We start from the raw sequence: 26,135 nt of genomic DNA, 5'->3' as shown, positions 1-26,135 counted from the left end.
ACTTGTTATAGAACTTGTATTGTAGTTTATATGGGTTTTGAACTTTGATCTACTCTTCATCGATGTCATTGTGCTGTCAAAAATGCAGTTATGTGGGGAGATTATTTCGTCATGCGCTGGAAGATTCGAGACCTAAATCTGTCCTAGTTCACTCCTTGTCTTTCTGCATATGTTTGTTAGATCCCAAACGGCTGGTAGCATCTTCCTATCAAGCATTTAGAAGCCAGCTAACTCATGGATCATTGGTTATTGCTAGTCACGAAACCGTTGAGGGCATGCTAGAGAGATTAGGTATGTTGCTCTTTTTGTTGGTGTTTTGGCACAATGCTGCTATTCGAAGATTTAAAACTTATTGCTCTTCAGAAAAGTCTAGCCTTATTAGGATGACTAAACATTTTGACTTTCAAGATATACTGTAGGATTTGTGGTACACTACAACCAACTCTAACATTGTTTCTTAGTTTTGCATTCATTGCCCATTGTTATCCTATATCATGAATTATTTTAGACTTTGAGTTATTATTTTTCACAATTTCCATCAGGTCTTCTTCAGTTCACCCTTTCTTTTATATGCCGTCCTTTTTACTCATGTTATATGAGATCTTGAGACTACATGCAATGATGGTCAAGCAACAGCAGAAGTCACTGGAAAACATGGGTCTACCATAAAGGCAGGTCTGCTCCTAAAGTGCAAGTGTAAAAGAATCTAGTTTGTTAATGAACTGGGCTTCACATATCAGAAAAGCAATCAATCGACAAGCGATTCAGCTTTCCTTTTGAAGTTTATTGGTAGTATTGGTACTGATGTGCCGATTCACATGTGTCAATAGTTTCACATGCTAGGAAGATATAGTCACATGTCAGGTTGACCGTTGCTGAAGATGCCAACATATAGTGGGGTCAACCACTATAATAGAAATGGTGTCAACTTTTTTTTTTCACTTTCTTTTTGCTTGTGCCAGCTGGCATGATGGCATGAGATCTGATTCCTTGTGATGAAGCAACAATCTTTGTTGGATGACCTGCAAATTTTACGCTCGCCCTTTACCAAACTTTGTTTCTGAGCCAGTCTGGGGATGCAACTTAGCACCATGGTAGTTGTTTAGGTTGTTTAAAACTTTAAATTTGGCTGAAAATCTTTTGTAGCGTTGTTGTTATTGCAAAACATAATGTGCCCATCAAGCTAATACCATTTGTAGCGTTTAAAATTTTAAATTAAGTTCTATTTTTCCTGTACTAAGTTATAAGTGTGTGTATATATATATGTATATATATTTATGTATAAATATGTATATGTATACATACATACATACATATATATATATATATATATATATATATATATATATATATATATATATATATATATATATATATATATTTGTGTGTGTGTGTGTGTGTGTGTGTGTGTGTGCTGAGCCGTCTTGATTTAGATGCATAAAGGCTTGCAGGCTAAGGATTAGTTTATTTTGTTTATTCCAAAGACCCATTGGCGAATCCCCAAAAAAAGGTTTGAGCTTCTTCTTGAAGCCATGTATGCCTCCATAATATAAATCACTAGGATATTTCTCTAAGATCTTGAAGGATTCTAGTCCATTCTATCCCTCAGAAGCTTTTACTTGTACAATGGCCTTGCTACAATGATAAGAAGCTTACTCAAACCTCTAGGTTTAACAGGATTGTGAAGTTTTATCTGCCAATTGTCTCAAAGTGCATATATATCTAGAGGTGTTATATAAGAATATGGGTGTCATGGATGTCATTGCTCACATTAATGTTTGACACTGTGATGTATGTCTGACAATTTACTATCAGATGGTAATTTGATTACAGTTTTACTGTCTGGTCAAACAATCAAACACTCTGGGTTCTGGAATGAGCGCATTGGGCTTGTCTAGAATAACTATTTCAGCAGAAGAATTGGAATCTCTTTTGTTGCAGATGGAGCATGCTTCTTCTGGTCAAAGTTAAATACTACACACACACACACATACACATATATATTACAACTTTGCCAGTCCATTCATTTTACTAGTTTTTTTAATCCAACTTCATTATAATTTTTCTTGATATTTTTTTAGCATTCATTTCAGTTTTTGTGTGTGTATACTCATTTCTATGTGAGGTTCTTCTTTGTGGATTCTTGATTGGTGATAACTGTTGATGATTTCTAAATACTTAGCTGATTTTCTTTTGCTTAACTCTACTCATTTTATGATGGATTATACACTTACTGATTTTAAAGTACTTCTTGATCTTTTATATACCTTGATATGATTATGTTCTTGAAACCATAAAAACTTCCAGTTGCATGAAATGTTCAAACTTGCATACATGTCGTAGTTGAATGTTTTTAACTATAAATAAGATCTCAGAAGACTTCTACTGTCGACATACGTACAGTTTTCTATGCCATGAAGCACAGATGATGTCATGCATTTCATACTTGGTCTTATAAAAAAGAATTTTGACTTTTAATATTATACTCTTTTTATTCTCTTGGGAATGATCATTATGGCTTGTATGGCAAACTTTTCCAGTCGACAATAACTTAATTTTCTCTTTATCAACTTCTGTCTCTGTTTTCTGCTCATTCAAATATGAAACAGGTGATTTACTGAAACTATTGGTTGTTTCTTCATTGGAAAGCAACTTACAGACCACATATGGCAAATTACAGCCTCCTCTTGGAAAACACCGTTTGAAGGTATACTGCTATCATTTTAATTTTCTTTTGTGAGCTCATGTTGTCAAGATTGTTGAGTACAATATGTCCCCTACTTTTTGAGTGTAGCATTGTAGTTTTTGATTTCTTAACAGTTTTCAAGATATATTTCATGTCTATTTTGGTATTATTAAATAATGAAAAATAACTTAATTGTTTGACTTTGACAAATCATCATTCTTTGTTACTTTGTTAGTATCTTGAAATATGCCTTGCCTAAAAGTTCAAACTGTATGCCATATTTATTTAGTTTTTGCCTGACTTATTTGTTTTCAGATTGTGGAGTTCATCTCTGTTTTATTGACGATTGGTAGTGAAGCTGCTGAGAAAGAACTGACCCAGCTGGGAGCAATTAAGCATGTTGTAGATTTGTTTTTTGAGTAAGTTGCACACCTGAATGACTTCTGATGCTTCAATCCACTTGAATCTTACCATGAAAACTTTATGGAATTTGTAGGTACCCTTACAATAATTTTTTGCATCATCATGTTGAGAATGTTGTAGGATCGTGCTTAGAGAGTAAGAGGACTCTTTTAGTTGAACATATTTTGCATGATTGTGACCTTGCTGGTAAAATTATTGCGGCAGAAAAGCAAACTTCCTTGTCAACTGATTCCACTAAGGTATGGAACTTGTGTAATACCATAACTTAATAAGATAATGTTTGTGTAACAGAATGCTACTACGATGCTCAAATTATTATGTCTCATACTCCAAATGTGTCATATCCCACAAATTAACTTTGTTTCATCTGATACTTGTTTGTTCCCTTTCTCAAGGATAACATCAGAATATTTATTAACAACCATGCAAGTGTAAAACTCTGTTTGCAGGCTACAATATCTGCAGAGGGACGGCTACCGCCAAGAATAGGAAATGTGGGACACATGACACGCATAGCGAACAAGCTTATGCAGTTGGCAAATAGCAAGCGCATAATCCAGACACACTTGCAGGTCAATCAGCTTCCTTATATATGTCTGTGTGTGTAATTTTTTAAAAAAATCTACTTTGTCATGGTTCAATGTAATTTTTGAAAGTATTTTGGTGGCTTGTGGACTTTCTTTGTTGTGGAAGTTGGATGCTTAACTTATTTTTTAGATTTTTGTATGGTAAAATTTTTGGTCTTTGTACAGCCATTGCATATTGGGTTTGTCATTTATATGGTGTTGTTCTATAATTTTACCTGTTATAAGATGACAAAGCAATAAAATCTCCAAGGAGATTACTAAAAAAACTATGAAATATATATTAAATAAGTATAGCTTTATTAAATCTGATATTACTTCCTGCTGCTCATGCTACCCAAAGTTCTCTAGATGATTTTAATATTTACATATGCTGTGAGATCATTCTTTTTTTTGGCAGTGTGCAGACTATGCTCCATTTAGAAATCTGATGCTTGTAATTATACTGATTACCTTTTCTTCTGATCCTATACTTCATTGTTTAAAAACTTGATCCATCAGCTGGGTTTTTATTTTCAGGAAAACAGTGACTGGGTTGACTGGCATAATCACATCTTGCTCAAGCGGAATTCTGTTGAAAATGTTCATCAATGGGCTTGTGGGTAGGCTATTTCATGCTTTTTATGATTAGTCCAGGACGCTTGAACATTATTATTGTATACTAGTTTACAACCTAGAATGGCATTGATGATAAAATTTATCGAGGAACAAGTGTTCCGTATATTTTCTTCTTTTCATGGAAGATGTCTATAGGAGTGTGTGATTAATAGCAAAAAAAAGATATTGATGTAGGATAACAGGATACCTCCAAATAAAACTCTTGAATGCACATGGACATTTTTGTTGTTTTGAAGGATGCCACAAAATTTTCAAGATCCTATATGCTCTATCTTAACTTGTCTCTTTTGCCTACTCTTCCTCATTAATATCAAATTTCCTTAGAATGCATACTCTGTTATGTTAGCATCAAATTTCCCTGTGATTCATATTTCGTTCAAACATTTTATGTCTTCAACATAGAATAATCTGTTTTTTTTGTTATTGTTAAGTTCTATTTATCATTTCTTAGAGAAGAACACACCCTTTTCTCGGTATGTACCCACAAGTATTTATGGAACTTAATCCATGTGACAAATTTTGACTAATCGCCCTTTGCATTATGGTTGTTGTTGTATATGGTAAATGCAAACATTTCAATCAGAGCTTTATCATCATTGATCTTCCAAGGTAAATGTTTCTCCTCTTTGAAGTTTACTTGGTGGTAAGTTAACAACAAATTTTGGAAGGTTTAATTGTTATAGTTTTGGTTACTAAAGAAAATTTGCAAAATTTGGTGATGCATATTTGACTAAGAAATCCCACATATGTTTTAAGTTTCAATTAGGCACAATCATGGTTGATTATGGATTTGTGGCACTCAGAGTGTGTAGATTTCTTTTATGTGATTTTACAGTTTGCATATGGGTAGGCACTGGTTTAAAATGTAGTTGTCATTTGCATTATAATGACTTAAGCTATGATTTTATATAATAGATCAAGTGTGTACATAATCTAAGTTGAACTCAAATCTTTCACAACCACTTTTGCAGAAATTTTGTATAAACATGTGCTTGCAGATAATTCTAGAACTTAATAATCTCTATATTGCATTAGTATATTTTACTTTCGTTACATGCAATTATAATTGTATTCTAAGTTGTCCAAAGTTGGAGATAGATATTCTGAATATAGAAATTTGTAGGAGATTCACTTGATTGATGATCTAGGGCAGTCAAACCTAGTTCATCTTTGCATGGCGAGTTGTCAAAGCGTTAAGCTTCACGAAAGACCTCCATTACTTTCTTGTTTGGGGATGATTTCTTTTAATACTTGGATCCTGTAAACCGATTGCTTGTCTGATGATTATCATATTTGACCTGTTAAAGTGTATTCCAGTTTTCAAGAGTTATTCTCATTTTCATGCTGAAACTTAATGAAAGTTATGCTGTTTGGACAAACTGAAACCTTTTACATTTGTGATTACGTACCTTCATCTTGGATATTCTCTGGACGAAGTAATCCTGATATTTTTCATTATTTTTAAGGCGTCCTAGTACACTACATGACCGAATCAGGGATAGCGATGATGAGGACTTCAGAGATCGGGATTTTGATGTGGCAACACTGGCTGGTAATCTGAGTCAAACTTTTCGGCATGGAATTTATGCAAATGACATGGAAGAGGTAAACATCATGATGCATTGTAAATGTTTTTAATTCTTAAAGGTACTGCTTTTTGAATGTTTGCTTGCTGTTAAATTTCATCTGTGAATCGTTTCTTTGCTTAGATTGTATGTTATGTTTGGTTTGAATTGATGTTTCTTTGATTTCTAGATTGATCATCGAATGTGGTATCAATTGTCACTTGCCATTCTGTATGTCATTCTGTCTTTTGTCAGTGATATTTGAGTCAGGCAAAAACATGCAAGGTTTTTCTTGCACTGACATGCCCCCATGCTCAGCTTTGCCTGGCATTTGGCATGGTCTAAGGTGGTGGTTGGTTCGAGTTGGCATGATCTATGCACTACTAGGACATGCCCTTAAATCGAATGTATCTAACATGCAAAGCTGTTCTAGCATGATAAACAACAAGTGTCACATCATTCCTTTGTATAGTTTGGGAAAGTTGTTTGGTTGGAAGCACCATTCTTGTTTTCATTGGAGCTGACATTGAGACAAGCTTTCTGCATAACAATTGATATCTAAGATGCTTGTGAAGCTGATTTTACCATTCCCACAATAGTTAAATGATAAAGAAATTTTATTTCGGGATTTCTATGGTTTTGTGTATACTATTTGGATTCTTTGGCAGTGTTAATTTATCTGCTTTTGGCTGCTGGGTGCAGGCTCAAGGATCTTTTGAACGAGATGATGAGGTATGATACAATGATCACAGTCGTCATTGCCTATTTCCTTTTGCTCTCATTATCAACTTTGGAATGATTTTCTAGTAATAAATACGACGTGAAACCTTGAGAATCTATTTTCTTGAATTTATTTGATTTGCCAATTCGACAAATGTTTCATTTCATTTTTTTACTATTTCATATCATGTGCTACTAAGATCTGGAGGAGGTAGGACAAGGTGAACTTGTCAATACTTTTCAATCATATAGTTGAGTTTATGTTCGGTTTGTGCCAAAGGCATTTATGTATTATATAATTTTTGCAGGATGCTTACTTCAATAATGAGTCGGCAGAAGTTATTTCATCTTTGAGTCTTGGGGATGACCAGGACAGGTAGTTGCAAACTGAAAAACATCCACTGACCCTTTGGTTGCTTGGTATAATTTTGAGTAGGCTGATCAAAATTCTGTCTCGTGCAGCTCCCAAATTACAAATTCCGACTTATTTGCTTCTGAAAATGATAGAGGGGTTACTGATTATTCGAATGATTCTCTTGCTTCATCTCCAAATTCAAGTGAGACATCACCTCGTGTGGATGAGCCAGACAAGGTGGTTATTGGTGAAAACAAGGATCCAAGTGACATAGAAACATCTTTGCAAGTGACAGATCGTGGAGCTACCTCGGGGGAATCTGAAGCTACAATATCTGGAAATGGTCCTGTGGATGAGCCCAGAGAGGACACTAGTAACTCAACTACAAGCAAGGGTGACAAGCCCCTAGGGTGGATTGAGTGGAGGGAGACATCGAGATCTGACATGCCTGGCGTAGAGCCAACTGCAGATGTCCCAAATGGTCAGCTCAGAATGGACAAAAACATGGATGAAGTGGCAGTAGACACAGATAAGCATCGACCTTTGTCTGAAGATGCAGACGGACAAGGCGGGGAAACCGGTGTATTGCCAGGATCTACCAACATTCCCGCTGTCAAACTACCAGAGTCCAGCAAGGGTAATCCATGTGGAGATTTACCGGAGCCACTTGCATTCTCGACTGTCGAGAACACAGGGAAGTGAGATGAAGTTGAAGCACCCACCCCTGCGACTGTAACTTTAGAGCCTTGTACATCTTGAAGGAAAGCTCATGATGTTAAGAGGCTCATTCATTGTTCTGCCATTATTCCTTTTTACCCAGCACTGCAGCAACGAGAGAGACCACGAAGCTCCGGCAATTTCTCCTGATGCCACTTCTCTCTGTGCCTTTCTCTTCTCTGGCAAATTTTTGACATTGATTGGTGCCAATACCATTGGCATTTTTGTTGTTTCCTTAGCTTCTTTGTTGTACGCTGTGATGCTTCACGGTGGTATTACTAAATGCACGTTCATTTTATTGCAGCGGACACCCACTGTCGATTTGTTCGAGCAACCTTTTTTTCTACTTTTGTCGAGTCTGTGCATGGTTACCGATGCCACTTTGTTCCTTCGTTCCTTCGTGACTGATGCATACGGAACCCAAAGTACGTATAAAGTATTGAAAGCATGGACATGAGCACGGATCTTGATGCAAGACTTGAGTTGGATTAATTTGCCTCGTGGAAGTCCAAGTCCGGCCCGTTCGCACCGGATTGGGTTCGTCGAAACCAAACCGGCCTTTCGTATATAAACCATCTCGCCTCGCGTTTCCGCTCTCCGCGTCTGGAAACCCTAATCCGAAGACCATCGGACCACGTGTTGGTGGAGCTCACTCTCCGTTCAACTCTTCTGCGTGTTGTTTTCCTTACAATTATTCGTCTCTTTTTCTCACGCTTCTTTTTCTTTGTTTCTTCTCTTCTTCAGATCGAGATCGAGTTGAAGGAGATGGCCGGGTACGTTGTCCATACCCCGCACTCCCTTTTGTCTTCGGTTGATCTATTTGGACTTGTGACAAGGATTTTAATTAGCTTGTGTTTGTTTGAATAGTTATTGCTTATTTTCCGTATTAAACTGAATACTTGCAAAAAGTTTGGGGACTTTATTCTAATATCAGGCGAACACTAGTTGCTTCTACTAATCATATCTATATACTATCTCTTTGCGTCTAGTTTAGGATCTGCGGTATGAGTAAAGGAGAATGCATCTCATTAGGTTCTGCAATTTGGGTGCGTTGTTGTCATACTTGATTTTGTTTAAGTTCCTAGTCCTTTTCCCGCTCATATGATGTGTAAATTTGATAACAAGAGTGATTACTTGTCATCGCCTAAAAGCTTTTCTTGTCATGGAGAAGAATCTACAAGTAACAAGATTGATGCATGGATCTACCATCGGCCGGTGTACTAATAATAAGAGTTCATATTGAAGACCATCTAACAGCAAATTTTTGCTAGAGATTTTATTAGGGTTCCTAGTGGAAATATCTCTTTAGTTGCATAATTCTGACATACTAGGATGCTTAGGCTTGAGCTTGGCCGAAATATTGATGCAGGGATCTACCTTTGGCCACATTGTACTGATAATAACAGTCCATAGTGAGGACCACCTAGCAGCAAATTTAGCCAGGGATTAATTTAAGGGTTCCTAGTGGACATATGCTTATGGTTGGATTATTCTGACATTGTAGGACGTTTAGGCTTTAGCTATGCCAAAACCATGAGAGGGACAGTTTTTTTGACTGAACACTACTCTTCAACAGGTGTAACCTTCAACTGATAGTTGATCTTTTTCACTAATATTGTATGGCAATATCACTGCCACTTCTCTATGGAATTGGTGAATTAGTTGTTATGTTCATAGTTCTCAACATTGCAATGAGCCACTGAGGATCCATTTTAGTTTGGTTTTGACATGGAAGTTAATTATATGCAATGTTAGTGGTTGAATTTACTGCTTAATAAGTTTAGAAAGAATTATTTATTTGTTGGATTCTTGTTTATATCAAGGTGCATGTTATGTTATTTTAACTTCTTCCATGAGCAGTAAGCTTACACCTTACATGCTGTATTCTTGCATCGTATTTACACTCTTTCCCTGTGGTTCTGCAGTGAAGAGGCTGAAAAAACTGCTCCAGCTCTTGGGGAGCCTATGGACTTGATGACAGCTCTCCAACTTGTGATGAAGAAATCATTGGCTCATGATGGGCTTGTTCGTGGTCTCCATGAGGCGGCCAAGGCAATTGAGAAGCATGCAGCACAACTTTGCATTCTAGCTGAGGATTGTAACCAGGCTGACTATGTCAAGCTAGTCAAAGCACTTTGTGCTGATCATAATGTGCATCTAGTAACAGTGCCAAGTGCCAAAACCCTTGGCGAGTGGGCAGGGGTTAGTATCTTTTCTTGTTTGTTGTCTTTTCTGACTTTTAACTTAGGCTGTGTTTTACTGCACATAAAAATTCCATGGAAAATATTGTTCTCTTATAGAACTTCTATTTTAATGTTTGGTTAGCAGGAAAACCAAAAAAATATGGAGAACTGTTTTCCAGATTTCTCACAAAAGTTCTTTTTCTGGTTGTTCATCAGATTCTTTCTTTGTGAAATGGAAAATAGATCTTTCCTTATTGGCCTTTCTGTTGTTAGTTCACTCTTCCTTGCATACCATGTTTTGGGTTTTCTTTCACTTTGGTCTTCAGTCACAAGAAATGGAAAAGAAAGTCAGTTTTCTTTAACTTTACCTACAATACAAATATTGTATAATTCTATGAAAATATCTTCTGTAACAGTTTTCCTTGCAACCATATAGTTTCTTAGCAAAAGGTGATTTAGCACCTTGATTTCTTAGCGCGTACACACACACACACACATATATATATATATATATATATATATATATATATATGTATATATATATATATATGTATATATATTTATATATATATATGTATATATATTTATATATATATATGTATATATATTTATATATATATATGTATATATATTTATATATATATATGTATATATATTTATATATATATATGTATATATATATTTATATATATATATGTATATATATTTTTATATATATATATGTATATATATTTTTATATATATATATGTATATATATTTTTATATATATATTTGTATATATATATGTATATATATTTGTATATATGTATATGTATATATATATGTATATATATATATATGTGTGTGTGTGTGTGTGTGTGTACGTGTACGTGTATATGTGTATATATACATATACATAACTCCATTGTTAAAAGTTATGAATAAATCGGAAGATTATTAGGATAGCACTTCTTGAAGATTTCAACTGACTGTACATCTCATAATTTCTACATCTTTGGCTGTAGCTAATCTTTCTTTCTACTGAATTAAGTCAAATTACAAGGGTAAGCTATCTGATTCTTGTCCTGTCCAATCCTTTTCCCTAACTCTGGTTTTTTCCTAGGTGTTATGTAAAATTCTCACGATCATAGTAAAATATGGAGTCTCTGGTCCAGCCCCCACATGAATCACTTTGTCAAACATTTTTAGAAATATTTGATGACAAACTTCAGATATCTTCCAAGACGATGACATTAGAAATGCATTTGTTTTCTTTTGAGGTGTCAAGTACAGTTCTTATCTCCCTTAAGATTTTGCATTCTAACAATACTTTAATGTAATTTCCATTTATGGTTGATGGTGCTTTTCTATCTGTTTGTCTCTATCAACTAAGGCTGTTTTGTCATCAAAGATGCCTAGGCTCGAAAATGTTATTTCATGCTTTCTAGTTTCTTGGTTAGGCATAGATGTAGCCCTAGTTTGCAGCCATTTGGGCTTTCCTGTTATTTTGTGATGTTGACTGCTCTTCTGTGATATGTTTTTCTAATGTGTATTAGTTGGTTCATGCAATGCAGCTATGCAAAATTGATTCTGAGGGAAAGGCTAGAAAAGTTGTGGGATGTTCATGTGTGGTCGTCAAGGTACTGTAATCAATCGTAAAATAGCAGTACACTTGTCATTTCTTTATCATCTTTGGTCATAATACAATCTGTTAGTGTTCTTTGACAGGATTATGGTGAGGAATCAGAGGGCCTTCATATAGTTCAGGAGTATGTTAAATCCCACTGAGTTTTGATAAATTGTTACTTTTATGGATTTCAAGAGACAGATTGCTGGTGCAGTGTAGAAACATACAGCTCATAAAATTTGAACTTTTTAGCGTTTGTGGTAACCATTTCTACTTCTTGTGCTTTAACATGATGTTTCTCTTTTCTGGTTAGTAAGCATGCTTGAGTTATTTCGACTGGATAATCCCTTTTGGTTGGCCATAGTCTTTTGGTTTGACATGTGAATTCTGACTGCCTACTCCAGGGATTCTGGTTTTTTCAAATTCTTGTATATCCAAGTAGGAACGGCATGAATTTTCATCCTATCCATTCCCGAACTCGAGTAATTATCTAGATCTCCAAACTCGTTCAAACTTGACTCAGACCAACTCAGGTGCCAATTCTCTTGCTAATAGTTATCACAAATTCAACTATAGGTATTACTTAAGTTCAATCAAGTTGGTAGGTTTGGATGTTTGGAGAACTTGATCCACTGTCATGTAGGAATGATATCAGATAGAATACCTTGCAATCATATTCATTCCCAAACTTGATTTACAATTGAGATACTTGAATTCATCTCTGATTTGACTCTGGTAGCTATTTTTCTTCCTGAAGCTGTTTCATATCTCGTTGTAGGTATCCTGGGTATCCCTTTCTTTAGCCTTCTTGTTGCCATCCTTCTTCCCAAAACGTGTTGAGAGTAGATAGATGTTCTTGACAATCCGCTTGTGATTGATGGATTTGCCGAGGTGGAAAACCTTGTATTTAGTCATTTAGGGTAGGTCATCTTTCAATAGTGTGCTTGAAATGAAATTGGCAGGCTGGTGCTGTTAGTCTTTCATAGAGTGCAATCAAGTTTGCCCGTGGTGTTACTCTTTGAACCACTTTTTAGTAGCTAACGTGATGATGTTAATTTGTCATCCAACTTTATTACAGACGTTTAGTATATGGATTTCAGGAGCATCTTCACATCTACCCGTAAAGGCCAGATTTTGATGGTAACATACATTACTTTTGACAAGTTTTTTTGGCTTAGAGCTTCTCAAGGAAATGTCAAGAATTTTAAGTTTTTAGATGGATTGATGATGAAAAATAGTTTAATATGTCTTCAGTTGTGTTTTAATTATAAGATGAAAGTTTCTACACTAATAAAGACATCATTATCAGCATCGTCAAGTAGCTCATGTTGTAAAAATTGATCAATAGCTTATATGAAAAATGGTCATGAAACTATATCCAATTAACATCTGACTTGTGAATTTTGATCCATAGCAAATTTTAGGTGGGAGATACCAAGTTAGCTTAGTTGATAAAAATGTGTCAAAATAATAAAAAAAATCAGAATAATCCATACTTATAAGAATAAAGTAATATGTTCTTAATTTTTTTATTTATAATTTTCTAACATTAAAACCTGCATATTACCAAAAAAAATTAAATTAAATTAAATCCTGAAACATTCATCCCCAACGACGCGTCCTGTCAACGTTTGGGCCCCGCCGCCTCTAGTGGCGCTTTCAATCTCGAAGCTGAGATCGCATTTGGACCGTCCGATAACCGGACCCACAACACCCTCTCTGCTTCCCGGTCTTCTTCCGTTCTCCTCCCCACGGGTAGGGTTTCGTTAGATCTGTCCGTCCGGAGCGGAAATCCCATTGGTTGCTAGCCCTCCTCGTCCGATCTCCACCGTTGTCCAACTTCCGCCGTAGATCGACGCATCTCGGTCGGTAATCTCTCCGCCCGCTACCGCATCCGGGCTCCAAAGTTTGCATCTTGGCGGCAGCCTTGAGGTTCGTTAGCTCGTGGATACGTTGATGACATTGTTGAAGCACCGAAGGAGAAACGTTAGATTTGTATTTGTATATGAATCCCTCTTTTGTTTGGGCGGGGGAATTTGATCTTTATTTCTCTTCCAATTTTGGGGCGAAGAGGCGATGAGGGGCAGAAGCACTGAATCCTCTGGGACGAGGAGGTGGAGGCTCTCTCATGCTCTCTTGGCAATTGCATTGATCTACTTGGTCTTTATTTCTTTTAAGTTCCACCATTTTCTTGAGATCGCCAATGCATTGAGCGGCGACGACAGCTTCTCCGGCCTCGACCGGCCAGTCAACGACCTTACCTCCCACCACCTCCACCTTGGCCATACGACTCCTGTCTTGGTCCACCATGATACCTTCCACCGGAAACTGGAGGACAGCCGGAACCTCCCTCCTGCCCTTCAAAAGGAGCAGCCTTCCCTCAGATTTGCACCGATTAAGCCTTTCCGGCGCTGGTTCGGTCGTAAATCTGGAGGTAACTTGACGCAGCTGGAGGCGATGGTCGACGAGGCATGGACGCTAGGCCAGAAGGCTTGGGATGATGTGGAGAGTTATGACCCTGTGAACAACAAGGATGAACTACCTGTCACAGGAGGAAAGCCTGAGTCTTGCCCTTCATCGCAGGCGAAGAGTTCGGCTGAAATGAGCTCTGATGGGGAGCTCCGCCTGTTTCTTCCATGTGGCCTCACCGCAGGCTCTTCGATTACAGTTGTTGGCAAGCCTCAGGAGGCCCATGAGGAGTATGTGTCCCAGCTGGCAAGGATGAGGCATGGGAATGGAACTGTCTGGGTCTCACAGTTCATGGTTGAACTTCAGGGATTGAGGGTGGTGGATGGGGAGGACCCACCAAAGATCCTGCATTTGAATCCAAGGCTCACAGGGGACTGGAGCAAGAGACCTATTCTTGAGCTTAATTCATGTTACAGGATGCAATGGGGCACAGCAATAAGGTGTGATGGCTTGCCTTCAGGAGATGATGATGACACAGGTATCAGATTTGACTATGCAAACACGTTTATCAATGTCTTTTAAACAAGTTTAACTCCTTCCAACTCCACAAAAATGTACTTAGTTTTATAGAGCAGAGAATCTGCATCTTCTTGAAACAATAGCTCTCGTGCTTTATTTTAAGATCCATCAGTATATTGAATAAATAGTATTAGTTGCTTTGTGCCCTTGGTAAATCTATAATGGGTATCTTTTCTGCTCTTCACTGGTACTTGGTTGTGTTCCCCATTTCTATCATACTATTTTGATCATTCAACCATTTATATGCCATTGAATATGATCTATGACTTAAAATTATGATATATTGGGTATGTATCTGCATATCTACATTCCTAATATATCTATCTATAGTTTTCTCTTTATCTCTCTCTCTCTCTATATATATAAGCATAAGTATTCTCATTCTCTTTTGCTCTCTTTCTATATATATAAGCAGAAGTTGATATATATATATATATATATATATATTTGTGTGTGTGTGTGTGTGTGTGTGTGTGTGTATTGCAAAGAAAAATTTTATTAGACGAGAAAATGAGTCCTCAAATCTTACCAAGTGGATATAATATGCATAGATGTTTGTCGGGAGTTTGTTTGCTGAATGCACTCAGCTAACTCTTTTCATCTCTTCAATTCTTTATTGTAAATTACTTGTGATTATGCTTTTAAGATTTTAAAATTCTAAGGAACAAGAAAAACACTTGTATAAGTTGACCATTTCTTTTGTTTCTTGTCCTTTTTAAACATGTACATGATGATATTTCCTTATGTTTTCTTGTCACATCATTGTCGATAAGACTTATTAATTCTAGTTGGAACTACATTTGAGTCTTTTAGATGCTTGTTTTCAATGATATGTTGACCATGATAACAAGTCATTTCGAGCATGGTTCGTCTTTACTGATCCATACCGGTGTACCGATCAGTTGTCAATACAGTATGTACCTATATATCGACACATGGTACAGTGGAGTGTACCAACGGATTAATACGTACCATCCATACCGATCCCTTATTGGACAGATACGTACCACCAATACCGGACGGTATGTCGTGGTACGATGAACCTTGATTTCAAGTATGACAATTAATGATATGTCAAGGCTTGCATAGTTGCATATATGTTTGACCTGTTTCAAATCCTTTTTTGGACAGTTGACGGGTTCAGAAAATGTGAGAAATGGGCTCGTAGCGATATGATAGACACAAAAGAATCTAAAACTACTTCATGGCTGAGGAGGTTTATAGGTCGCGCAAAGAAGCCAGAAATGACATGGTCTTTTCCATTTGTGGAAGGAAGACTGTTTGTCTTAACAATACAAGCTGGTGTTGAAGGTTATCATATTTTTGTTGGAGGACGACATGTAGCTTCATTTCCATATCGACCGGTAAACAAGTTGGCAAGTTTGATTATTTCTGGCATGTTGAACATTATTATCTTGTTGTTGTTAAAGAGACTATTGTCAAGGAAATCATGTTACAAAATAGTTTCTTACTGAGTAGTTGATTGGTTCTTCAGGGATTCACTCTTGAAGATGCAACTGGATTCGCAATAAAAGGAGATGTTGATGTACACTCGGTGTATGCCACTTCGCTTCCCACGTCTCATCCCAGTATTTCACTTGATCGTGTCTTGGAAATGTCAGAGAATTGGAAGTCTCGTCCTTTGCCTGAAAGTCCAATTGATCTTTTTATTGGAATTATTTCTGCTTCAAATCATTTTGCTGAGCGCATGGCTATTAGAAAAACATGGATGCAATCTTCTCAAATCAAGTCATCTATTGTGGTGGCTCGCTTCTTTGTTGCACTGGTAAGTTTTTCTTTTAACAATTAACTAGAGGGTTTTAAATAACAAATTAGCCTGGGAATGACTTATTTATACATTCTGCTGCAAGAAATTTGAGATGAACTAAATCATGTAAGCCGAAGGTTCAGAAATTTACTTTGACCAAAATGATCAATTTGAAACTGAACTCAGAAAGCTCACTATGAAAATCAATCATGTGAGGCCTAGTAATCTAAATAAGATAATGACAAAGAATTCGTTTTAAAAAAATTACTGGTGATGATTGGTTCTTCTAGTCAATTGCTATTTGGCTAGCTTCTTGGTGCCTCTGTTCAGTCTGAATTATGCCACAAAGCTTTGATTAATTATGGTGGGACAGAACAGAAGAAAAGCAAGGAGCAATGGTGAGATGACATTTTGTGAATGTTTACATTTGATAGGGTTTGAATGTGGGATCACCATATTGATTGTCACTGTATACATTTTTCCCCTTTTCCTTTTGGGTGGTTTTGGAATGACTTGATTGTCACTGTTTACTGTACGATTCAGAATGGTTATAGTATTCAGATTATGTTATGCTTCTATTCAGAAAGATGTATAATGATCTTTCTGCTGTGAATGGCAACAGGAACAAGTGTCCTTGACAATGGTAACTAGCTTGAAATTGACACTATTACTTTTATGGCAATGCCAATTATGGTGCTTTTTAGGAGAATTGATTTTCTAATTTCATCTTAGGCAACTCAAGATTTTTAAAACTCCATCAATGTGTCTTTGCTAAAATTGATCTATATCTTGTAACTATGTTTCTTATGCTTGGCTAGAGACATTTTTGAATATTTTAAATATAATAAGAAATTTCTCAAAATTTTGGTTGAAAGATATGTTCTTTATTCTTTAGAAATTAGGTTTAATTCTGTTTACTTAGATAAATCTATATGCTAACACTATAGTCAAAATTCAACAGAGATTTATTTGAAATATCAGACTGTTGTTGTAGTCCATGGTCCAAAATATTCATATTATATTAGCAAACTTGATTTTATATGTTTTTGATTGCACTTGTAGAACCCAAGGAAGGAGGTAAATGCTATGCTAAAGAAAGAAGCAGAATATTTTGGAGATATTGTCATTTTGCCATTTATGGATCATTATGAGCTGGTGGTTCTCAAGACAATTGCTATTTGCAACTATGGGGTGAGTTAATGAGTTTACTTTTTCCCTTGCTTTTTGGTTCATCATGTTAATGCAGTTCCTTGGTCAGTGTTAAGTAATAAATTGATCATTGGACAGGTTCATAACTTAACCACTCCATACATTATGAAGGGTGATGATGATACTTTCATACGGATAGATGTTGTGTTAAAGGAAATAAAGCGGATCTCTCAGAAAAGACCATTGTATATGGGGAACCTTAATCTCTTGCATAGGCCTCTCAGAAGTGGAAAATGGGCTGTTTCATACGAGGTATAACAACTTTTGGGGCTTCTGATGCATGGTTCTGGATTAATAAAGTTCTCTCTTCTTTGCAAAGCAGTGATACGTTACTCATTTCTTACACTAAACTCATAGTTTGTGGAATCGATAGTGGTGATATGAATAAAAACAAAATATGGACTATTCTAAAGCTGGTTTATTTAAGTGTAAATTTTTATGGATCGTCACTGATGCATGAAAATTTGCTGCACCTGCTTTTCTTTTGCTTGTTTATTACCGGAAAGTCTTTGATGTTCTTGTCTAAATTTGTCCATTGTGAATACAGGAGTGGCCAGAGTACGTATACCCGCCCTATGCTAATGGGCCTGGCTACATAATTTCGAGAGACATCGCAAGGTTCATTGGTTCCCTTTATGCCAATCAAAGCCTAAGGGTGAGAACCTGATACCTTGAGAGAACGTGCATTGCCAATACAGAATTTAATAACATCTGAACCAGATTGTGTTATTGTTGTTGCAGCTATTCAAGATGGAGGATGTAAGTATGGGCATGTGGGTTGAACAGTTCAATGCTTCTATACCAGTACAATACTCTCATAGTTGGAAGTTCTGCCAGTATGGATGTATGCTGAACTATTACACTGCTCATTATCAATCTCCTAGGCAAATGCTTTGCCTTTGGGACAAACTGGCTGGGGGGCGAGCCCAATGTTGCAACTTTAGATGACAAGTTCAGTGGTACGTGTGCTTTGTTTCCCCCATCCCCATTTTGTTCTTTTTATATTGACATTCACCATGGTGAAAACAGCATCTACCGGGGGATTTTGTTAAATGAGTGTATATGTTTTTCTTTTTCTTGCAACCAATTTCTATCATCCACTAGTTTGTCAGGCAGCACTTAAAATGATAAGATTGAAGGACAATTTTGAGGATTCTTTTTTGTTCCAAGTAAGATGGAAGACATTCTTTTTGGATGTATACTTGCTGTACCTTGAAACTTATGTTGATGCTAAAACAAAGATTTCCTGCTTATTTTCTGGAAAAAAGATTTACTTGAGGCAGAATTTACCATCAGAAGAATTGAAGGTCTTGAGAAATCTTCATCAAATCTGCTTCTCCATCTGTTTGACCATTTTCCTGATTCTTGGTGTCAAGGCTTAGGCTTTCATTGAGTTGTATCATGCTGATAGCTGGTGTCGAATGATCCATGTAATCCCAGTGATTAGAATCTATCAGTCACCTTTTCTTCTGCTCCTAGGACAATGTGGGTGGTCAGAAATCTTGTGGATTTGCTTGAATCAGTTCAAAATGTTCATGTTTCAACCAGCAGCTGGGCATCTAAAGATTTATGTTATATCATGCTAAATTTCCATTTTGTGTACTGTGTTAGTATTCATCTACAAAGATGATCCTACATTGTTAGACATGCGTTCAAGATGCTGCTGAGGATAGCTCATTCTAGTTACAGTGCTAAAACGGCATGCGGATATATGTACTATATGAGATTTTGAACTCCTTGTTTTCAGTTAGTGGTGTGGCACAGATCAATTTTTATGGTGTCAGATAAATTATTTATTGTTTATTACATATTGAGATAAAAGATAATTTTCGATGTTACAAGTTATAGGTTATAGGTTATCCCCTCCAAGATTAGGTATAAAAGATAATATTTGACGTCATGTGGAGGGACGCTTCTTCCAAAAAAAAATTCATATCTAAAAGACTTTGGTGATTAATTTGAGTATCGGAGGGATTCATTCGAGAAAATTTTCTCGACATTGGTCTTAGTGTAGGTGGCGCCTCGAGAGTTCGACACTTTCACCTTGAAGTCACTTCGGTTATCATCTCGAACATTTTTGTGCTTAGGGTTCTGAATATTGTATCGTATTAGTATACCAAGCTTTGCTCGATAAAGTACGGTATGACATATCAAGTAGTACACCTTAAAATGGCATAAAATCCTCTGAAAATACCTAAAAGTAGAAAAAAAATTAAGATAGGGATCTTAAGTTAGAAATAAATATATATTTAGTATAATTTTAGCAAAATTAATATAAATTAGGTAAGAATAGTATTATATATTTTTTTCGGGCTTTGAGGAGTAACATTGTGCAAGGTTCGAAATTTTGGTCCATTACGAATAGTCCTTATGTTAATATTGAATTATTTAAAAAAAATTATTTGAATTATTAGATTATTTTACAGATAATATAAATTTTAAGATTTAAATTAATTAAGTAATCACATGTGTAGATATACTTGATTTTATCACCAAAACGAACAATGGGCCTTCACGGGTGGTGGATCGGGGTCCTCAATCATATATATATATGCATATTAATATTAAATGTTTGTTGGATCTAATCTTGAAATTGATCCTACGATATAATGTATTGATACACCGTAAGCCTAGTGCATCAATATAGTGATGATTGTAGATTGATCGTCATGAATCACGTGTTCGAGGCGGCTCTTGAGACATGTATTGATGAATATTAGAGCTTTTACTTTCGCTACTAATCTATTATTCTGTATCATACTGTTGCTCGAAAAAGTATGATCAACTATCATCGTATTACTTTTGGCCGTAAGATTCTCCATAATATGATGACTGTAAATACGATAAGCTTCTTTCTATGTCTACATCGTGTAGGCTTTGTCGCATCTACTCAAATTCATCCACTAGCTTCCCCTTCCTCTTCCGTGCATAAACTTGACTAGTACCTTTTTGGGTTCCATGATCTGAATCTTAGGTGGCATGTGTAAAATACTACTCTTTGGTCCACGCACCCTCAAGTTGTGTAGATGAGACCAACAACTACTCGGTGTTGTCATCATCATCGATTAAGCACTGTGATCCACGTTGTTGTCATGTCTCTGGACTGAGCAAATTGCTGAATGCGATTGTGAAGATGTCTTGTCGCTTGACTCGATTCTTTCCAATGGTGCGATTGATGTTACTGCCTTCCCCTTTGTAAAGGTTTTTGCACTCTGAGCGGATGACCATGATAGTTGGGTGTTTGTAGTTCCTCGAGCAATCTAACTCGATGTTTTTCTACTCCTTTGACCACGTTCTGACCAAGGAAGATTTTCCTCTTGCTGGGGTTATGCTTCCTCTTCTTCTATTGCCTCGGTGATAAAACACGAAAGACATTGAGGATCTCCCACCTCATCAAGTAGAGTATCATCTTGGTTCTTCATCGCTTTGACCCACTCTATCATCATCTTTGAATCTTCATTGTAGAATTGGAGGTCGATGGATCAATCTATGGTTCCTTTAGCTCCTTATCTAGCTTGTCACACCACAACCTTAGCTAGATGTTATAATGGACATATACTAGTTTCTTCAACTGTCTATATGATAGTCTGTTGTGGACCTTTGTATGAATCAATATGAATATTGACCAATTATGTTCGCAACCATTAGATGTCGTCATTTGTGAAAGCACACAAATGAATGTATAATTATCCCAATATCAAGCTGGCCATGAGTCATACCTATTAGAACTTCTTATGGCTTAATGAATTATTATCTTCATAATAATTCACTCGACTTATCGACTACGGACGTAGTAGACCACTACGCCGCAGTCCCTATATGATTTAGGATAATCCAATCCTTTGGACCTATTTATTCTCAGTTACCATGTACCTATAGTCTCTTATTCATCGAATATCTCAGAGACCATATACTGGGCATGGTGTTGTCAGACCCATACGATTTCTGGTCGAGTCTCGCTCTAATCGGATTCTCCAAAAAAACTCTTTCTCTCTCAATCCGAATGACCCTAGCTAGGGATTTGTTTGAGCAAGAACACATGAGATATTCCTCTCATGACACCGAGAGTGGAAGATCCTCTATCGACACTCAATAGTCCTCGTAAGGTTGGTTATTACTCTCGATGACCGACTGTGCTAGATCTAGAACTTCCAAGTCTATAAGTCCAATATCAAATAGTAGAGTACTCATACAAAACATCCTTGGTGTCTCAAGTCTAAGGACCATATACACCACTGGGACAACGGAATCGTTGTCTGACAATGAGGTATTCTTAACCATCCAACATTCCGTGAGCGGATCAATCAGTGAACTCATTCTCTAATGAGCGCCTGCACTATAGCCCTAGTGCCCCCACACGAACAGCTATACGACCAACTGCCTCCATCATATGGACGGGTATATAGCACACTAGTCTGTCCGGTTATCTCAATATCCCTTTCGAATAACTTATGACCAAGATTATTAAGGATCTATGTTTAAAGGTGAATCAGTTTCATTATCATGATCTTATCACGATCTGATTTTTATTGCACAGATCTATGTACATCATAATATATATGCATATATGCAACAAGCAATATAAAGTTATAAAATGTCAAAATATAATATGAAAAAAGAATGCGTATCATGTCACACGTGCTATCACTCACGTGATTGGCTTGCAAGGCATCTATGACTGGCAATCTCCCACTTGACCTAAAGTCAATCACATATATATTTGATCCCCATCAGACCTTTATGATGCTCAAAGACAATATGAGACAACGGCTTTGTCAGTGGATCTACGATATTATCTTCGGATGAAACTATTTCCACTACTACATCTCCTCCGGCCACGATCTCTCTGATCAGATAGAACCACCTTAGAACACTTTTAATGAGACTTGGGTTTCTTCGCTTGAGCAATTGTCTTATTGTTGTCACAATATAAGAGAATCAATTTCTCGCTACTTGGGACGACTCCTAGATTTGTGATGAACGTCTTCATCCAGACTCCCTCCTTTACTGCAACAATGTACTCCGCCTCTGTGGTCGAGTCAGTAGTAGTATCTGCCTTAGAACTCTTATAGCATACTACTCCTCCATTCAAGGTGAACACATACCCCGAATTGGACTTGCTATCATCGACATTGGACTGGAAACTCGAATTTGTGTAGCCTTCAACCCTAAGGCTACTGCATCCATATACTAGTAAAAGATCCTTAGTCCTTCTCAAGTATACCCTTTATTGCTTTCCAGTGCTCTAAGCTTGGATTCACCAAATATCTGCTTGTGACACTCAGAGCATACATTATATTAGGCCTGGTACATAGTATGACATACATAATAGACCCTATTGCTAAGGCATAGGGTATCCTATCCATGTTTGTCCCTTTTTAGGAGTCTTTGGAGATATACTCCTAGAAAGCGATATCCCATGTCTCATCGGTATGAGACCTCTCTAGGAATTTTTCATGCTAAACCTTTTGACAATTGTGTTTATGTACCTGAATTGGGACAAGCCAAGCATTCTCTTGGATCTATCTCTATAGATCCGAATCCCCAAGATATATGATGCTTCCCCTAAGTTTAGATAACCAAGTTTTTACTGTGTATAACATTCCTATATCATTCCCAATGATTAGGATGTCATCCACATATAACACCAAGAAGGTGATAGCACTCCTACTTACCTTCTTGAACACATAAGACTCATCTTCATTCTTAACGAAGTTATAAGATCTGATCGCTTCATCAAATCTTATGTTCCAACTTCGAAAAGCTTGCTTTAGTCCATAAATGAACCTAAACAATATACACACCCTATCTGGGCAGTCCTTAGATACGAATCCCTCAGGTTGTATCATATACACCTCCTCCTCGAGGTTGCCATTGAGGAACGCAATTCTCACATCCATCTGTCATATCTCATAATCATAGTATACTGTGATAGTCAATAGAATTCGGATAGATTTTAGCATGGCTATGTGTGAGAAGGTTTCGTCATAGTCAACCCTTGCCTTTGATGATACCTCTTAGCCACTAGCCTTACTTTATAGGTCTCTATCTTTTCATCTACTCTGATCTTCTTCTTGAAGATCCACTTGCAACTAATGGGTACAATACCGTCAGGTGCATCAACTAGGTTCCAAACCTTGTTGGAGTACATGGAATCCATCTTAGAATTCATGGCTTCTTGCCGCTTCCCGGAGCCTATACTCGTAATAGCCTCCTCCTAGGTTTGAGGATCAATATCCTCAATATCATCTTCTCTAATATATCCCACATATCTCTCAGGAGGATGAGATACTCTATCAGACCTATATAAAGTCGGAACTTGTGTGCTAGGTACCTAAACAGACTCAAGCTGTGGAGTGGTGCTTAAGCTAGGTTCTCCAACCTCGCTCAACTCTATCACGCTCCCACTATCTCTGCCAAGAATGTGTTCCTTCTCAAGGAACACTGCTATCTTGGCTACAAAGACCTTTTGGTCCTTGGGATGATAAAAATTATACCCATAAGTTTTCTTGGGGTATCCCATGAACTTGCACCGCTCCGTCCTTGATTTCAACTTATCGGGGTTGTGTCTTTTAACGTGGGGAGGGCAGCCTCAAATCTTAACAATATTAAGATTGGGCTTCTATGCTTTTTATATCTCATATGGTTTAGACACTACCGACTTTGTTGGAACTCTGTTCAAAAGGTAAGCTGCGGTCTCTAGAGCGTATCTCCAGAATGAGATGGGTAGGTGATGAAGCTCATCATGGACTGTACAATGTCTAATAGTGTACGATTCCTCCTTTTGGATACATCATTGAGCTTAGGTGTATAAGGAGGTGTCCATTGGAATAGAATCTCATAATTCTTAAGGAACTAGGTGAACTCTGTACTCAAGTACTCACCTCCTCGATCTGATCGAAGAGTTTTGATACTCTTTCATTCTTCACTTCATTCTTATACTCTCTGAATTTCTCAAAAGCCTCGGACTTGTACTTCATCAAGTACACATGTCTATACCTTGAGAAATCATTAGTAAAAGTAATAAAGCAGGAGTAACCACCTATAGCATGAGTTAACATGGGTCCACATACATTATTGTATATGAGTTCCAGCAGCTCAATGGCTCCCTCTCTAGTTCCACTAAAAGGAGAGTTGGTCAGTTTTCCATGGAGGCTAGGCTCGCAAGTTACATATGACTCATAGACGAATGGATCTAGATATTCATCATTTAGCAACTTTTGAATCTTTTCCTCATTGATGTGACCTAGCCTACAATGCCACAGGTATACATTATTCACCTCATCTCATTTCCTCTTGAACACATACAATCATAATACGTAGAGTGTTTAGTATAAATAAACCATTATGTAATGTTTCTCTCGTGATGATATCATCATTTAATAATATTGAATAACTATTCTTCTCAAAAACTAGTTTATATCCACTAACTATCAAACATAAAATGGAAATAATATTTTTGATAATAGAAGGAACAAAATAGCATGCATCCAATGTAATAATAGCTCCACCAGGCAAATGTAGGGTGACATCGCTAATAGCTATTACAGAAACTTTTGCTCCATTATCCATCTTGAGGTCCATCTCGTCTCTAGTTAATCTCCTAGGTTTTGCTAGAACCTACAACAAATTACAAATATGATAAGCACTACCGGTATCCAATACCTATATGTTATCATAAGAGTTTGACAAATGAAGACTGATCATGAATGTACCTGAAGCTTCTTCAAGCTTCTGTTTCGCCCTCTCTACAAGGTACTATTTGTAGTTTCTCTTCTAGTGCTCATTTTTGCTGTAGTGGAAGCACTAGCCATTGTCCCTTGCCGAGTCTCTTTTAACAACCTTTGCTTTACCTAGTCTGCCCATACCCTTGTCCTTCCTAAGGGACTTAACTGACTTCTCTTTCTTGATAGTGCTATCTACCTCCCTCAACATATTGAGGAGCTCAGGGTGAGTCACCTTAAACTTGTTCATATTAAAATTCATTACGAATTGTGAAGGAATCTAGTAGGGACTAAAGCATAAGATCTATACACAAGTTATCCTCTAGGATCATTTCTAGACCAGTGAGTTTCTCTATCCGCTTAATCATCTTTAGGACAAGGTTTTGAACTGGTGTCCCCTCAGTCATCCTAGTACGGAAGAGGCTCTTGGATACCTTATATCGCTGAGTCCTTCCCTGTTCCTTAAACAGTTAGCGGACATGTAAGAGAATGGATCTGGCATCTATCTTTTCATGTTGTATTTGTAACTCAGGAGTCATGGAGCTCAACATGTAAACACTGAGCATGAGCGGTGTCATATATGTACTTTACATAACAAGTGATCTCATCCTCGCTTGCCCCTTACTCGGGCGTAGGCATCACTGTATCAAGGACGTATGCGATTTTCTTCACCGTGAGAATAATTCTCAAGTTGCGGAGCCAATCCATATAATTCAGACTAATAAAGCGGTTGATATCAAGTATGCCACGTAAGGAATTTAAAAGTGATATTTTCTGAAAATAAAGATGTAGCAAAAATAAATAATATGTAATTTTATAGAAAAATAAACAATCAAAATATAGACTTCTATCTTAATTTACTTCCATTATTTTTCTAGAGGGTCATGCGACACCCTCAACACGTGAAACGGAAGTCTTCAACGGACTATACATATATATATATATATATACATATATATATATATATATATATATAGACATATATATA

General features: G+C 36.8%; 3 protein-coding genes across 4 annotated transcripts in view; all 3 read left to right on the top strand.

Moving 5' to 3' along the window:
• The window catches only part of LOC135631348 (uncharacterized), a 30,548-nt gene extending 22,572 nt beyond the window's left edge, over window positions 1-7,976 (top strand). The window contains exons 10-19 of one of the 2 annotated variants that reach the window (XM_065138946.1): window positions 89-291; window positions 2,610-2,707; window positions 3,002-3,105; window positions 3,183-3,348; window positions 3,559-3,681; window positions 4,213-4,295; window positions 5,778-5,916; window positions 6,579-6,608; window positions 6,905-6,972; window positions 7,059-7,976. In XM_065138946.1, the coding sequence (XP_064995018.1) occupies window positions 89-291; window positions 2,610-2,707; window positions 3,002-3,105; window positions 3,183-3,348; window positions 3,559-3,681; window positions 4,213-4,295; window positions 5,778-5,916; window positions 6,579-6,608; window positions 6,905-6,972; window positions 7,059-7,653 (1,609 nt within the window). In that variant the 3' untranslated portion in view covers window positions 7,654-7,976. The remainder of the gene's footprint in view (window positions 1-88; window positions 292-2,609; window positions 2,708-3,001; window positions 3,106-3,182; window positions 3,349-3,558; window positions 3,682-4,212; window positions 4,296-5,777; window positions 5,917-6,578; window positions 6,609-6,904; window positions 6,973-7,058) is intronic. The other variant, XM_065138947.1, reaches the window with a different exon arrangement.
• Window positions 7,977-8,183: 207 nt separating this feature from the next.
• Window positions 8,184-11,722, top strand: LOC135631349 (small ribosomal subunit protein eS12-like). Its single transcript, XM_065138948.1, has 5 exons — window positions 8,184-8,310; window positions 8,413-8,441; window positions 9,594-9,870; window positions 11,406-11,471; window positions 11,560-11,722. Exons 2-5 carry the CDS (start codon window positions 8,434-8,436, stop codon window positions 11,617-11,619), a joined length of 411 nt encoding a protein of 136 aa, XP_064995020.1. The 5' UTR covers window positions 8,184-8,310; window positions 8,413-8,433; the 3' UTR covers window positions 11,620-11,722.
• Window positions 11,723-13,219: 1,497 nt separating this feature from the next.
• On the top strand, window positions 13,220-19,025 carry LOC135632108 (hydroxyproline O-galactosyltransferase GALT2-like). The gene is made up of 7 exons (XM_065140508.1): window positions 13,220-14,405; window positions 15,578-15,810; window positions 15,942-16,232; window positions 17,277-17,405; window positions 17,502-17,675; window positions 17,971-18,078; window positions 18,165-19,025. Exons 1-7 carry the CDS (start codon window positions 13,535-13,537, stop codon window positions 18,369-18,371), a joined length of 2,013 nt encoding a protein of 670 aa, XP_064996580.1. The 5' UTR covers window positions 13,220-13,534; the 3' UTR covers window positions 18,372-19,025.
• The last annotated feature ends 7,110 nt before the right edge of the window (window positions 19,026-26,135 follow it).

This window comes from Musa acuminata, chromosome BXJ3-2 (assembly GCF_036884655.1).
Source record: "Musa acuminata AAA Group cultivar baxijiao chromosome BXJ3-2, Cavendish_Baxijiao_AAA, whole genome shotgun sequence".
NCBI classification, from domain to species: Eukaryota; Viridiplantae; Streptophyta; class Magnoliopsida; order Zingiberales; family Musaceae; genus Musa; species Musa acuminata.
Note: the sequence above shows the minus strand (reverse complement) of the source record. Positions and strands in the feature narration are given on the sequence as shown.